This window comes from Panicum virgatum, chromosome 2K (assembly GCF_016808335.1).
Source record: "Panicum virgatum strain AP13 chromosome 2K, P.virgatum_v5, whole genome shotgun sequence".
Taxonomy (NCBI): domain Eukaryota; kingdom Viridiplantae; phylum Streptophyta; class Magnoliopsida; order Poales; family Poaceae; genus Panicum; species Panicum virgatum.
The window spans coordinates 51,940,517-51,955,543 of NC_053137.1; the positions used below are offsets into that span (position 1 = coordinate 51,940,517).

Below are 15,027 nucleotides of genomic sequence, written 5' to 3' on the forward strand. Positions count from 1 at the left end.
TTAATCAAGTTACTGTACACTTAAGACGGTGTAATCTGACAGGCTGTCGGGTAAATCCTGATTAAACTATTGTACTCTAGGATCACAATGGCACTAGTAGACCCGTACGAAGATGAGCACAGGTGATACCAGCATACAGAAATTTTCAAATTAATTTACAACACAGGTTTTACATAAAAGCTTTTAAGTACAAACGACAGAGTTCAAAACACAGGGGAAGTTTAAAACTGAGTTCGAAATACAATACGATAACCACGACGACGATACAAGGTGAGCTCCACATCCTGCCCACCGATGTGATGCCAACCTGCTCGATCTTCACGGGGAAGATGGGGACCACTCGACGGTCCAACCTGGAGGAAGCGGTTGTCCAATCCAGGACGCACATACCTCCTCGAAGTCAGCGGGAACGCAACCTGCTTAAAAGGGTTACAACAACAACCCTGAGTATACTAATACTCAGCAAGGCTTACCCGACTTTGGGTATACTTAGCCCATTACCTAGACATGCAAAGCTTTTTGGCTCTGGAGTTCTTTTGCTGAAAGGCGGCTAGAAGTGAATCCTTACTTTTAATATTTTAGCTCCATTTAGTACCGCGAGTATTAACTAAATTCGCCTAAACATCTAGAGCACACATGGTGGATCAAATTATTATCCTTCAGTAACTCACCAACCAACCTTTTCCATTTCGTTCTCATTTCACTTTCTTACTACGATGTGACAAAGTGACCAAGGTTCTCTTAACCGAGAGAGACGGCGAATCGATCCGATTTAACCTTGCAAGGTGGACCTAACTCACACGACACGTGAAAACCCCGTCGGGCCACACACGTCGACTGTTCCCATCTTCACCCCGACGTCTGAATCACGCCTGCCAAAACCCGGGTGAAGGGTCCCTCACAGCGATCTCCCGGAGAACCCGGAGGCGACATACATTCCAACACCCGCTATCATCCCACTCCCAGAATAGCAGGTCGCGATTCAAAGTATCGTTGCAAGTCAGGTAATTAGCTTACCGGTTTCGACTACCTCTGTCGTGGGGATTCTAGGGGTACCCACAGCCGGGTGGCGGAACGCACCCGCCTATTCCCAGTGAGGGAGTACTCGGGGAAGAACTAGGCGATGAGGCTGAATCTACGCTGGGATAAGGACTCAAGAACACACGATTTAGAGTGGTTCGGGCCGCCGGAGCGTAATACCCTACGTCCACTGTGAGATGTATTGTTCTTGGTTGTGTGTATGAACCTATCCTCTGCTGGCCTTGGCTCTTGCTCAGCCTGAGGTTTTCTAGCGGCGTCCCCCCCTTTTATAGATCAAGGGGGAGCGGATACATAGGGCGTTGATGCCCCGACAGGTGGGCCCAACGTGACTGTGGCTACAGTGGTAGCGAATCTTTACTGCTGCTCTCCTGACTCAGGGGGGTCTTTTCTTGTCCCGTCAACTAGGCGCCCGTTGGAGTAGCGTAGCTTGCGGCGCGGCCTGCTGAGGCTATTATGTAGCGTCATAATGGGCGAAGCTGAGCCGTCGTATCCATCTGGTAGACGCAGTATGGGCGGCGCCGGCGGCTCCACTGCCTTAGTAATATGCGATCAATAGTATCCCCTGGTCAATGAAACGCCTCAACTTCTGTCATATCAATGCAGACGTTCACCTACTGCAATAAATGCAATGGTGGGTGAACGTTGGTATGGAAACCCAAACGGCCATGTCTGGCAGACACGTGGCGGCCCCGGACCACCCCGACGCGGGGCGTCGATCTCTTCCCTTAGCGTGGGGCCCGGTTATTATACAGGGGTCCGGGACCCCATGAGGGGTCCGGGACCCTGCGGGGGTCCGGTCTCCTCGGGGAGGTCCGGAGCCCCGACTGCTTGCGCACGAGTTCCTGCCTTTTCCGGGACACGTGGTGTCTCCGGACCTTTCCCAACTGAGGATCGGCCCAGGCCGCTGCTGGGAGAACAGGATTCCGGACCGCAGGGGTCCGGCTGTTTGGATGTAGTTAAGGATAACTACAAGATCCTTGCCTAGACACAGCAAGAGGGGGTACCCCAGTCCTGGGGTACCGACAACCTCCTACTTCCGGCATGTGGTTAGTACTGTTCAAACTCGGTTAGCACGGCCAACAACAGTACGGTCCTCAATCGACACAGGCGGAGGCTTACTTTCCATCCACTCCATATCCATAACTAAATCCATCTCCGCCCGGTCTCCATTTATCCTTTCTTTTTCTCAAAGATTCATTCTCCACTAACTTTTTCATAAGAACAAGACCTATCTCTCTCGCGAGTGACATGAATCACTCGGCTTCTACCGGGTTCCTAATTAGCAAGCAGTTCTAACGGTGCCTACATACTAGTAGAGACCCAAAGGTACCTATGAGAAGCATGCATACTAGGGTTTCATTCAACTCCTAGAAACTTAAATGCACAATATTTAAATAATAACGTTGAATACTGAAAATAGAGGTTATGCTCCGGGCTTGCCTTGCAGGTCAGCGGGGTCAGCAACTTCTTCGCAAGAGGGCTCGCCTGCGTCTTCATGCTGCTCTCCCACCTGCGGCTCCTGGATCGGCTCGGCAATCAGCTCGTAGGCGGCTTCGTTCGCGGCGTCTACACGTATGAAAAAGAATGTCATGCAATAATTAGGACACAGAGCAATGCATGGGTGCTTATGATGCGATTCCAAAGTTTAACTCATTTTAGCCTGAAGTGTTTCCTTCAAAACAACAACGACTAAACTTGCTTAGGGTAGCATGGATTAAAACAGAGGCTTGCTTTGCTAAGGTTGCACATGCATGAAATAAAAATCAAATAACCACAAATAAAACAGAAAAGAGCAATAGCTAGGGCAATTTAAAAGCAAAAACTTAACTTGCATACATGCTCTAGGAACAAAAATTTACCAACTTAACGTGATATTGATAAAACATGCCATCTATTTTTTCCAACATTTATTGCTGCTAACAAAGCATTTAAATAACCCTAGCAAGGTAAACAAAACATAAATAGATCTACACAAAAGTGCACAACACCAGCACATGAAATTTTTACAGTCGATTACACATGTAAGGAGTAAGCCACTGCGAATTTTTCATAATTTTTAGAGCAACATAACAACTGGTATTAATTAAACTAGATTAATCACAAACCAAAATATTAATAGGGGTAACAGTGACATAATTCATGCTTGAGTATTTCTCCTCTGAAGATCTCGATTTTAGAAACCTAACAAAATTTGTTTGGCATTTTTCGCATTTTTCCGTGAATTTCTAAGCAATTATGAAATTTCAGCCGAGATAACTAAAAGGAAAAACATTAAAAAGGGGGGCTGACAGCCGGGCCCCACTTGCCAGTGGGCGCCGGCCCAGCTGCCTTCCCCCTTGCCTTCTTCGCCCGCTCGGGCCAAGGCCGGCGCACGGCCAGGCCAACCGCGGCGGCGCGGCTCCCGCCGGCGGTGGCCGGCCGGCGGCGCGGCTAGGCCGAGCCGCGGCCAGGGCAGGTCGAGGGTCAGGGGTGTGCGTGGGGAGGCGCAGAGGGAGGGGCGCGTGCGCGTGGAGGCCCACGGCTGTGCAAGCCAGGGCGCGCGGCGGCGCTCGGTGTTCCGGCCCGGCCACGGCCGACCGGTGGCGGAGGCGGGGTGCGCCCGCGACCTGGGGCTCAGGCGGCCCTGGGGCGCGCGGTGGTGGCGCGCGGCCCCGCGCAGGAAGGCCTGGCGGCGTGCGCGGGCGACGCACAGCGCATCCGCGGCGGCGCGGCGGCCAATCGGCGGCGGTGGCGGCGGATTTGCTCGGGGAGATGGTCGGGGAGGATGAGGGGGTTGCGGGGGAGCTCACCGTGCACCCGATTTGGGCGGAGAAGGGTCGGAGGAGGGAGCTCGACGGAGATGGCGAAGCTCGACGGAGCGACAATGGCGGACGGCGGTCTGCGTCTCGATTTCGGCCGGCATTGGGGCTCGGCCGAGCTCGTGGAGGGGCGGAGTGGGTTCGGGGCGAGGTGCAGTGGCTTGGGGCGCGAAGAATCGAGGTGGGACGGCGAGGAACGGCCGGCGCGGCATTGACGGCGAGCTCTGCTCGTCTTGGCTCCGTGTGAGCGCAAGGAATGGAGAAAGGAAGGACGGAACTGGAAGCTTCTCGGGACCACGCGAGGAGAAGAGCGGCGTCAAGCGCGATGGCCGACGCGTGGAAGCTCGCTGCCGGCCACAGTCGCCGGTATGGCATCGGGCGTCTACAGGAGAAGCACTGGAGAGCACAGTGAACTCATTTGACGATTTTTGACTCGATTTTGACCAGTTGAAACTCCAAATTTCATATAGAAACTTGGAATTAGGTCAAAATAGAAGTTGTAGAGCAAAAGAAGAGCTTCAACTTTTGTTTTGGGCGAAAGTTGATTTGAGGCTCGGATCGGTGAGAAAAACGAGATCGAAAACGGCTAAGTAGACGTTTACTATGCGAATGCAATTAGCGCTAATGACAAACTTGAGTCCACGATTAGCGAGCACGATTAACACAGGGGTGTTATAATACCCATTTATAGATTTTGTCTGTTTCTCACTACTGTTTGATATACCAGTGTTTTAGTGAGGACTGTTAAGTTGAACTCTCACCTAGAGCTCTAAGCTACACTTTTCCACAACTTTAACAATAGACTACGCCTTGAATTGCAAGTTTGGTGCGAACAAGTTTCACTCAAAGTCATAACCAGTATATGGCTTCTAGTAGCCTTCTCCGCGGGTGGAGCATATACGTCGTACTCCCTGGTCTCTTCATGAGTTTACTAGAGATCACCCAAATCTCACAGACTGCGACGTTAGACAGTCAGACTCCTATAGGTGTGTTCTTTCAAGAATGCTCTATAGGACAGCACCTTTGCTCATTAGAGCCAACAGAAACACATTGGCAAATAGCCAACCTGCCTTACAACAACTGAGAGTATTGCATCTTTTCTTAGAGAGGGTTTAACCATTACTCTCCTCAGTTCACCATCAGTTTGTTCTCCCCAAGTCCTAATTCACGGGATCTCCGATCATATAGGTTGGGTTACCACTGTGGCAACTTATACGGGTCTCATACCCATCTCTCTTGATGCACTATCTATCACATTCCATGATAATCCTTTTGTAAAGGGATCTGCCAGGTTTTTGTCTGTTTGAATATAAGTCACACTTATCACTCCGGAGTTTCTCAACTTCCTGACAGACTTCAGTCGTCTTTTAACATGTCTTGATGACTTTGCATTATCCTTAGCACTATTCACTTTGATTATCACCGTTTGATTGTCACAGTTCATAAGGAAGGCCGGCACTGGTTTCTCAACCACAGGCAAGTCCATCAAGAGCTCACGCAGCCACTCTGCCTCAACAGTGGCTGTGTACAAAGCAGTAAGTTCTGCTTCCATGGTTGACTGCGTCAAAATGGTCTGTTTGCAAGACCTCCATGATATCGCACCACCTCCAAGGGTAAACACATACCCACTCGTGGCATATAGCTCATCAGCGTCAGATATCCAGTTTGAATCATTATATCCCTCAAGCACAGCATAGTGCCCAGAATAGTGAATCACATAACTCATAGTACCTGCTAGATAACGCATAACCCTTTCAAGTGCATGTCAATGATCAGTACCCGGATTTGACATGAGCCTGCTCAATTTGCTCATAGCAAAAGATATGTCGGGTCTCATTGCGCTAGCTAAGTACATGAGTGAACCAATAATCTGCGAATATCTCAGTTGATCTTTGGCAATTTTCCTGTTCTTTCTCAACATCACACTAGGGTCATAAGGTGTTGGAGAATGCTTGCTGTCGATATAGTCAAAACGGCTCAAGACCTTTTCCACATAATGGGATTGTGAAAAAAGTAATCCCATTCTCAACCTTAATAAGCTTGATGTTAAGGATAACATCAGCTTCTCCTAGATCCTTCATATCAAAGCTCTTTGAAAGAAAGGACTTGACCTCATTGATCACATCAATGTTTGTGTCAAAGATCAGTATGTCGTCCACATACAAGCATAATATCACTCCTCCACCCCCACCATAGCGATAGTACACACATCTATCAGCCTCATTAATAACAAAGCCCGCAGAAGTTAAAGTTCTGTCGAACTTCTCATGCCATTGCTTAGGTGCTTGTTTCAACCCATACAAAGACTTCAAAAGCTTACACACCTTGTTTTCTTGACCTTTCATTACAAATCCATCAGGCTGATCCATGTAGATCTCCTTATCCAACTCTCCATTTAGGAAAGCTGTCTTAACATCCATCTGATGAATGATAAGACCATATGAGGCAGCCAAGGAAATTAATGCTCGAATAGTGGTCAATCTAGCGACAGGTGAATAAGTATCAAAGAAGTCTTCGCCTTCCTTTTGTGTGTACTCTTTAGCAACAAGCCGAGCCTTATACTTGTCAATAGTACCGTCAGGCTTAAGCTTCTTCTTGAATATCCACTTACATCCTACTGGCTTGCAACCATAGGGTCGTTCAGTGAGCTCTCATGTTCCATTAGAAAGAATTGAGTCCATCTCACTTTGGATTGCTTCTTTCCAATCATCTGCATCTGAGATGCATATGCCTCTGCAATGGACGTGGGAGTATTGTCCACAAGGTACACAGTGAAATCGTCACCAAAGGATTTTACAATCCTTTGTCGCTTTCTCCTTCTAGGAACTTCACTGTCATCCTTCTCTAGGACATGCTCATTTTCATCGGATTATTCAGAAGACTCGATAGGTACTGCAGGTTGAGGAGTTATCTCTATCGAAAATCTAGAATTGCTATGCATATCTTTCATAGGAAAAATATTCTCAAAAAATGTTGCATCACGAGATTCCATAATAGTATCAACATGCACATCTGGTATCTCAGATTTAACCACTAAGAATCTATAAGCAATGTTCCTCTGAGCATATCCTAGAAAGACACAATCCACTGTCTTAGGTCCCAACTTGTGCTTCTTTGGAATAGGCACATTAACTTTCGCTAAGCACCCCCACGTGCGCAGATAAGAAAGTGATGGTTTTCTCCCATTCCACATCTCATATGGAGTTTGATCTTGATTCTTGTTTGGAACTTTATTCAAGACATGACACGAAGTCAATACAGCCTCCCCCCACCATGTCTTAGAAAGACCAGCTGTGTCTAACATGGAGTTAACCAAGTCAATCACCGTGCAGTTTTTCCTCTCGGCAATCCCGTTTGATTCGGGAGAATAGGGAGGCGTCCTCTCATGAATAATTCCATGCTCCTCACAGAATTCATCAAATATTTTGGGAAAATACTCGCCACCACGATTTGACCTTAGACGCTTGATCTTTCTCTCTAGTTGATTCTCAACTTTAGCTTTATAGATTTTAAAGTAGTCTAACGCTTCGTCCTTAGTTCGCAACAAATAAACATAGCAAAATCTAGTCGCATCGTCAATTAACGTCATGAAGTATCTTTTCCCACCTTTTGTCAACACACCATTCATCTCACATAGATCAGAATATATGAGTTCTAGAGGTGACAAGTGTCTCTCCTCAGCAGCCTTGTGAGGCTTCCGAAGTTGCTTTGATTGCACACAACTATGGCACTTAGAACCTTTAGCAATGGTGAATTTCGGAATTAAACACATGCTGGAAAGTCGAGACATCAAACCAAAATTAACATGACATAAACGTGAATGCCAAACACTCGCATCATCGCTAATGTTGCCACAAATATGGTTCACCGACTTATTACAAAATTCAGCAAGAGAAAAGTGGAACAAGCCTCCGCAATCATAGCCTTTACCAACGAATTGTCCATGTTTCGACACGATAAATTTATTGGACTCTAACACTACCTTAAACCCGTCCTTGCATAGGACTGACCCGCTGACCAGATTCTTGTTGATAGTGGGCACATGCTGCACGTTCCTTAGCTGCACGATCTTCCCCGAAGTAAACTTCACATCTACCGTGTCAACACCATGAACAGAAGCATGTGAACCGTTCCCCGTCAGCACGGAGAAGTCATGGACGGTCTGGTAAGAAGAAAACATAGAGATATCAACACACACATGAACATTAGCACCCGTATCAAGCCACCAACTCGTGGATTGAAAAACTGAAAAAACTGTAGGTAAATTACCGTACCCATCTCCAGTGTTGCTTATGGTCACCATGTTGACATCCTTGGACTCATTTGCTTTCTTGGCCCTGCGGTCTGCCCGATCTGGGCACTCCTTGAAGAAGTGTCCAAACTTACCACATGCATAGCACTTTTCCAAAGCCTTGTTCTTCTTAGGCTTGTTGTTCCCTTTGTTCTTGCCATGTGGGAACTTTTGGACCAGGTTGGCGCTGGACTGGCTTTGATCTCCTTTCTCAGGCACGTCCTTCTTCCGAGCCTTCTCCTCAACATCAAGAGTCGCTATCAGATTTTCAACTGATATCTCATGTCTCTTGTGTTTTAGAGTTGTGGCGAAGTTACTCCACTGGGAAGGCAACTTTGCAATAATGCATCCAGCCACAAACTTGTCGGGAATAGGACACTTAAGGAGATCAAGATCCTTGACAATGCACTGCACCTCATGCGCCTGTTCCACCACAGAACGGTTATTCACCATCCTGTAGTCATGGAAACTCTCCATGAGGTACAGTTCATTGCCCGCATCTGTTGCATCATACTTTGCAACCAGAGCATCCCACAACGTCTTCGCCTATGTCTCATCAATATACACACGGACTAATCTGTCTGATAGATTGCTAATGATACATCCGACAAAGAGATTATTGGCCTCATCGTACTTCTTCTGCTCTTCAGCAGTAAGTACGCCCTCAGGCTTGCCAAGTCTCATGTCCCAGATGTGCATAGCAGTAAACCAGAGGCGAACCTTGGACTTCCAGATCTTAAAGTTCACGCCAGTAAATTTTTTTGGCCTCAGTGACTCAGCGAAACCAGCCATTGTTAAATCAACAGATTGCATATAATAAGGTTTTTGGATTGTTGGAAAAATAGACAACTGTAAGTTTAAATTCCGAACTAGATTTATCATGACGAGAATTAAACTTAGCATGCATGACTCTAACATACTAGACAGTACGTATATCATAAACATGATCTCAGAAAACATGATTATGAAACAGATCTGATCACAAAATACGTACTGTGCGGGAGCCGCCGGGAAGACGAAAGGCGCAGACGAGACAAAGACGGTCCTTCGAATGGAGCGCAGCAACCGGCGTTGCAGACGACGGTACGCCGCAGCTCCTGACTTGGACGGAGGACGAGCCGTGGCAAAGAAGATGAGCAGTCGCGCTTAGCGCTTCCAAAAACCTTATTCGCTCTCTCCCGGTGTAGGATCACAAGAGCGAGCGGTTTCGGAGACCTGCTCTCCCGTTCGCCGGTGCACGCCGGCGCTCGGGATGGAGAAGACTACGGTGGCGGCGCAGCAACGAGAAGAGGCAAAACCCTAACTCAGATTAGATCTTCTTACGAATTCCCAAACATTGGGGACTCCACGTATAGCGATCTATGGTTCACTTTTTCCATGAGGGAGGTGGTTCGTATTTAAAGGGAGAAAAACCCCCTTACACCATCGTCCATTAGCAATACAGGACTAATAGATGATGTACCTTTGAAATTTATTAGGATTATTTATATGGGCCAAACCCATAAATCTAACAACTCCTAGGCACGTGCTCATGACTTCATTTTGGCAAACTAATTATCATTCTCACAACGTTCTGTAATACGGGCACTGCAGTGAAGCAATTTTTCCGTGTGCCGTTGCAGCTTCAGCTTGCTTTTGAGGCCAGTTGAATTTTATGTTGATCATATTCATATCTTCTCCGAGCTTGTGACGAAACTAAATTGAGACCTGTGTAAATGTCTTAAAAGAAGGCGGAGTACTATGTAGCTTCAGTTTGCTGTTGCACACGTATGCAATATTGTAGCCAGGATCCAGGAGTGCTGGGACAGAACAGCCACTTGGTCCTTATCGTGCTGACAAGAATCCGAGTGCTCGGCGATAATGTTTCACACGTGCGACGAATAGTACATGTGGAGTGCACTGTGCACGGTGTGTTAATACGTTCCGCAAGGGAGCCCATTTCTCATGCACGCGCCCTAGCGGACTGTCGTGCTTCGTGCTCGGATTTTAACCATTGTTTGAGACTTTGAGTCGCACCAACAATTAGCAGTCCCCATGCTATGATGCTGAAGTTGTTCGGCCGGAAATCCTCTACAGCCGTTCGCTATATATGCACAAATGGCAGCTCCATCCGTTGGTCTCCTATTGCTCGAGTAAACAAGCCACCATGATCAGGCTGAAAGTTAGCAGCACCTTTAGTAGTAAGTAGTATCTCCGTAACAGCCTGCCAAGCACATGCGGTTCTCCGGTCAACTTAACTAACCCACACACCTGCATCGATCACCATCAACAACAAGTGCGCAGATCAGATGGCCCTAAAAAAAAGATGGCCACGGCCTTATCGCTTCCCTTCCCGGCGCCCATCCGCGCGCGCCACCTTTTCCACGCCAGGCAGCTCGTGGACCATGACCGTCCGGCGACCGTGACCGCCGTAGATCAGACAGACAGACACGGCCACACGGGCGACCTCCGCCAAAATCGCAGCCCTACCCCGATCCACCGCTGCTGCCTTCCCACCCAAAATCTCGCGGCCCCTGACCAACCCGGGCAAAATCCCCGCGCCGCTTCACGCCGCAGCAGCCTCGCGCGGCACCCACCCACCCCCCGTCCGTTCCCCACCGCGAAAGCCCCCAAAACTCGGGTCGCGCGCGGCGAGCTCACGCGCCACGCCTCGCCCCGCCCCGCGCCGCGCGGCGAGCCGAACGGAAAGGTACGGAGGTAGGTGGCTGGCCTCGCGCGGCCGCTGGGTTGCCCCTCCCCTCCCCCTCCTCTCTTTCCCGGCCGGGGCCCTTTTCTACGGCTCCGCCCTCCGCGTCCCCGCACCCACCACCCCGAGAGAACCGAACACCCCCGCTCCCAACGCTTGTGCGCCAGACGCATTCCCAGGTCAAACCGAAACCGAGCGCATGGAGGCCGCGGCGGCGACCGCTCTCCCGTTCGCGGCGGCGGCGGCGGCGGCCGTCGTCTCCGCGCGGGGCGGGTGCACGGCGGTGGTGGCGGCAGGGTGCGCCGCGCGACCCCGGGCGAGGCCGAGGCAGGGGCGGTGGCGGTGGCGGGGCGCGTCCGTGGTGGCGAAGATGGAGGGCGGGCAGGGGAAGGGGGTGCCCACCACCAACTACGTGGTGCCGCTCGACAAGGCCACCGGGATGACGCGCCCGCTCGTGGAGATCCTGCGGGACCTCAACAAGCGCGTCCCCGACAAGATCATCGACCCCGAGACCAACGCCGTCCACTGGTGAGTTGCTAGTGGGATGCCCGTCCGTTGATTGTTCGCTTTGATTTCGCTGCGCGCTCTGGTCGCTAGCTGCTCGTTTTAGAGGAGAAATAATGCGCGATCCGTTGCTCTCTGGGAGGATTTTAACGATTCGATACGCAAAGCATCTCCGCGAATTTGTAGCTGTTTAGCTTTTAGACTGAATTGTGCCGCTGATCCAACACGATTGATGGGATGGAACAGCTTTGTATTGAATGGACACGGTGAAATGTCAAGGTTCCCAGCTGTGGCATTAATTCGATCGGTTTAAAAGCCTCCTCATCAATTACGAGGGGTGTTCGTTCTCGCTACTTCCTTCTAAGGGCACATTTGATCAGGTTGATGCGATGGTATTGATTTCTGCTGTTTTATTGATACGTTCAATATCCATTCAAATTGTTTATCAGATGTTACTTGTGTAACCTGTTGTTCCGATAAGTTTTTTTTTCCAGAAAACATGTACAGAGTCAATTGTCAATTGTTTCTTATGTTGATTGAGTTCTGACTTTCGGACAAGCTGACCTGTTCTGTTAATTTAAAAGGGAGGTAGTTATGACCTTGGAATGTGTAAAATGGATAGAGTTATATGGTTCCATGTTGGCATGTATGTCATGTATTGTCACATCAACCTTTTGGTAAAAGAAACTTTTGGGTTTAGTCTTAGGAAAACATTTCTTCGTGGTATCAAATTTTATGCATAATGATAAGTTAACTGATTTTGTGGCTTGTTTTGGAGTTGACTTGCTATCTTAAATGTATCAGTTTTTTTTCTTACTTTCATTGAAGAAATTTTTAATATGGTGCCATATAACGATATATGCCTAATAATTCTGCCAAAAACAGAAATTCAGTTTGATGTTAACTATCTTTGTTGGTGCAAAAGTAGTTTGTGATTAAAGTGGGTAGATTGCCAGTAGTGTTGGTATGCGGCATGCAGTTCTGCCTATTCATCTTGGTCTTGGTCAACTATGTCTAGCCATCTAAGATCTATTGAGCCAATAAAATAAAATGGAATATGATTTTACTTTATTCCATTTTCATAACGCAGGGATGAAGTGTTGGTATTATGTAGACTAGAACCCCATTCTCCATGCTGGCCATGCACAGGATTGCATCGTAGCGTTTCTTCTATCATGATTGTGCATTTGCTGGATGAAAAAAATTACTTTGATTATCAACACTGCCTCTATTCTCTTGATAAGCAAGGCATTAGGCATACATCCTTGATTAAGATGACACTGAACTTGTCTGTTTCATATTTGGGGATTGCTCACCGCACCTGCCACGGTACTATTCAAAAATAAATTAAGATGACACTGTACTATTCAAAAATAAATTAACACCTGACATTAATTGTACTAAATATTAACATAAGCAAGACTTCTCTATTTACATACAAGGAGTGTTTTACTTATTTTAAGGGTCTGACAGAGAAATATATGTGATGTCTATCTCTTAAGTAATATTTGGGAAAAATTCCTCACATGCCATTGGTTAAACCCTAAGGCTGACCACAGCGGAGGGAGCAAGAGCAAATTTGTTCCCTCCTCGTTTCCCACGCCCTCTCTGTCTACAGTGCCAAACAGTGCATCTACAGTGTCAAACAGTATATTTGCTCCTTCATTTCCTCCTTCCACTGTGGACGGTCTAAATCCCTTATATGCCACTAATATTTACTGTGAACTGGTATGCAAAAACGTGCTGAACTCAAGGATATTGATATCATTTGCCTTTTTTTTTTGATGTAATATCATTTGCCTTTTGTTATGTAGGTATCATGCCAACAGGATGCTTAGCTTTTATGCACCAGGTGAGTTTTCTTTAGGATCTGAAACTGTTTTATGCATTGTTTTTCAGTGAACAGCTTTTTTAGAAAAAAAAATGACCCCTACTGGATGCTGGCTTAACAGTATTTTTCTGGTGCTCCCATAGGGTTAGTGTTTTTCTTCAAGCCTGCATTTTCGATGCATGTTCTTGTTAGTATGCTAAAAAATTTCGTTTTCAACTATTGAAGGCGCAAACAACCGGTTTATACCATGCCACACCTGTTTCAAACAACTTGAAGATAGCTTGACTCACTTCGCTGACATTGCAGACATGAAATGCTTTACCTACTAAGTCATTGTTTCTCAGAACTACTCTAAAAGGAAGATGTTAAGATGTTTTATATGCATTTCTGTTGGATATCTGAACTGTTATGGCAGAAGGTAGTCAAATAAAAAATATCTGCAATTCAAATAATTGTACATTTGTTTAGCTAGGTGGTACTTTCTTACATAAAGCACCGCTCTGTGTTCAGAGAAATCACCGATGATTCCTATCTTCAGGTTGGTGCGGAGAAGTTCGTGATGTTATTTATTCTGAGAATGGAACTGTAACCGTTGTCTATAGAGTGATACTGAAAGGAACTGATGGAGAGGTATCATTTCTCACCTTTTCTCTATGGAGTACTTGTTGGTTCTGCACAAATCGTCCTTCATTGTGGTTGTGTCATGCTGTTGCAAACTAAAAGTGGCACTTTCTTGGAACTATACAGTTCATACCAACTGCATCACCTTTTTTGTTTCTTAACTAGGATATGTAGAACAACCATCTTTATCAACTAGTGGACTCATGGTTATATCTCTGGGGGTGTAGGCATACAGAGATGCCACAGGAACATCACAGGTCCATGAGGGCCGCAGGGAAGACGCTGTTGCAGCCGCGGAGGAAGAAGCATTCTGCAAAGCCTGCGCACGCTTCGGTTTTGGACTGTACCTGTACCACCAGGATGATATGCATCACGAGGATCACTTCCATTGAGGCTCATTCCACTACCGGAGCTGCTCACAAGTCGCCAAATGCTTAGGATATGCTCCTGGAGAACTTCGTGTCCAGTAAATTTTTTGTTCTTTGTGCAGTACTGTATTCGTACCACAAGCGACTAGGCGTGCTTCCACCTGAATGTGAATGTAGATAGTTGTGGTACTAGGCGTTGCTTCCACCTGAATGTGAATGTAGATACGAAGAAAGCCTGTAACTTGTTTCTATTCCTGCCTTTGTTGCTAAGAGAGTTGATGGCCCGATGCCATCCTGCAAGAACCTGTCCAGATAGGAAACTATTAAGGAAATTCTGGTGTTACTTGATTGTTGTATTGCTCCAGCTCATGCAGCGTAGGTAAAGTACATGATGATACGTAGTTAGTTTTGTAATTCAGATATCTGCTATACTGTATTTGTATTTATTAGATACAGTACAAATGAATTATGAACGTCTGGACATGTCTGGAAATCATTTTTGTTTCTAGATTTATCATCATCATCATTACTACTACTACTACTCTTATTATAACTACTACTACTACTATTATTATTTCACTCGAGGATAGGGGCAGGAGCTCTTTGTTGTCGTGTACTGCCTATGCGAGCATTTTTAGGTTATTTCAATATGGTTTAGTCCTCTTAGGAAGCACATTGCTGTACTTATCCTTCTTTTCATTTTTATTTTTTAATAAAAAGATACATAAATAAGTTTTCTTGAGAGTTTAGGCAACAAAGGTTGTGAGAGCAAGAAAGAGCGCTAAGATCATTCTTTAGTTTCAGAAGAGTCTTCCTTTGAAATCGTAAAAAAGGAAGATATTTTCTCACATTGGAGTATTTGTTTTACCAACTTAAATCTTTTTAGA

General features: G+C 46.7%; 1 protein-coding gene across 1 annotated transcript; it reads left to right on the plus strand.

The window, feature by feature from the left end:
* The first annotated feature begins 10,772 nt into the window (after nucleotides 1–10,772).
* Nucleotides 10,773–14,623, plus strand: LOC120683682 (DNA repair RAD52-like protein 2, chloroplastic). The gene is made up of 4 exons (XM_039965772.1): nucleotides 10,773–11,344; nucleotides 13,135–13,172; nucleotides 13,690–13,781; nucleotides 14,000–14,623. Exons 1-4 carry the CDS (start codon nucleotides 11,016–11,018, stop codon nucleotides 14,162–14,164), a joined length of 624 nt encoding a protein of 207 aa, XP_039821706.1. The 5' UTR covers nucleotides 10,773–11,015; the 3' UTR covers nucleotides 14,165–14,623.
* Nucleotides 14,624–15,027: the final 404 nt, after the last annotated feature.

Coding starts and splice junctions, on each gene's coding strand:
- LOC120683682 (XM_039965772.1), top strand. CDS start 11,016: ATGGAGGCCGCGGCGGCGACCGCTCTCCCGTTCGCGGCGGCGGCGGCG. Junction 11,345..13,134: donor GAGACCAACGCCGTCCACTG/GTGAGTTGCTAG, acceptor TTTGTTATGTAG/GTATCATGCCAACAGGATGC. Junction 13,173..13,689: donor GCTTAGCTTTTATGCACCAG/GTGAGTTTTCTT, acceptor TCCTATCTTCAG/GTTGGTGCGGAGAAGTTCGT.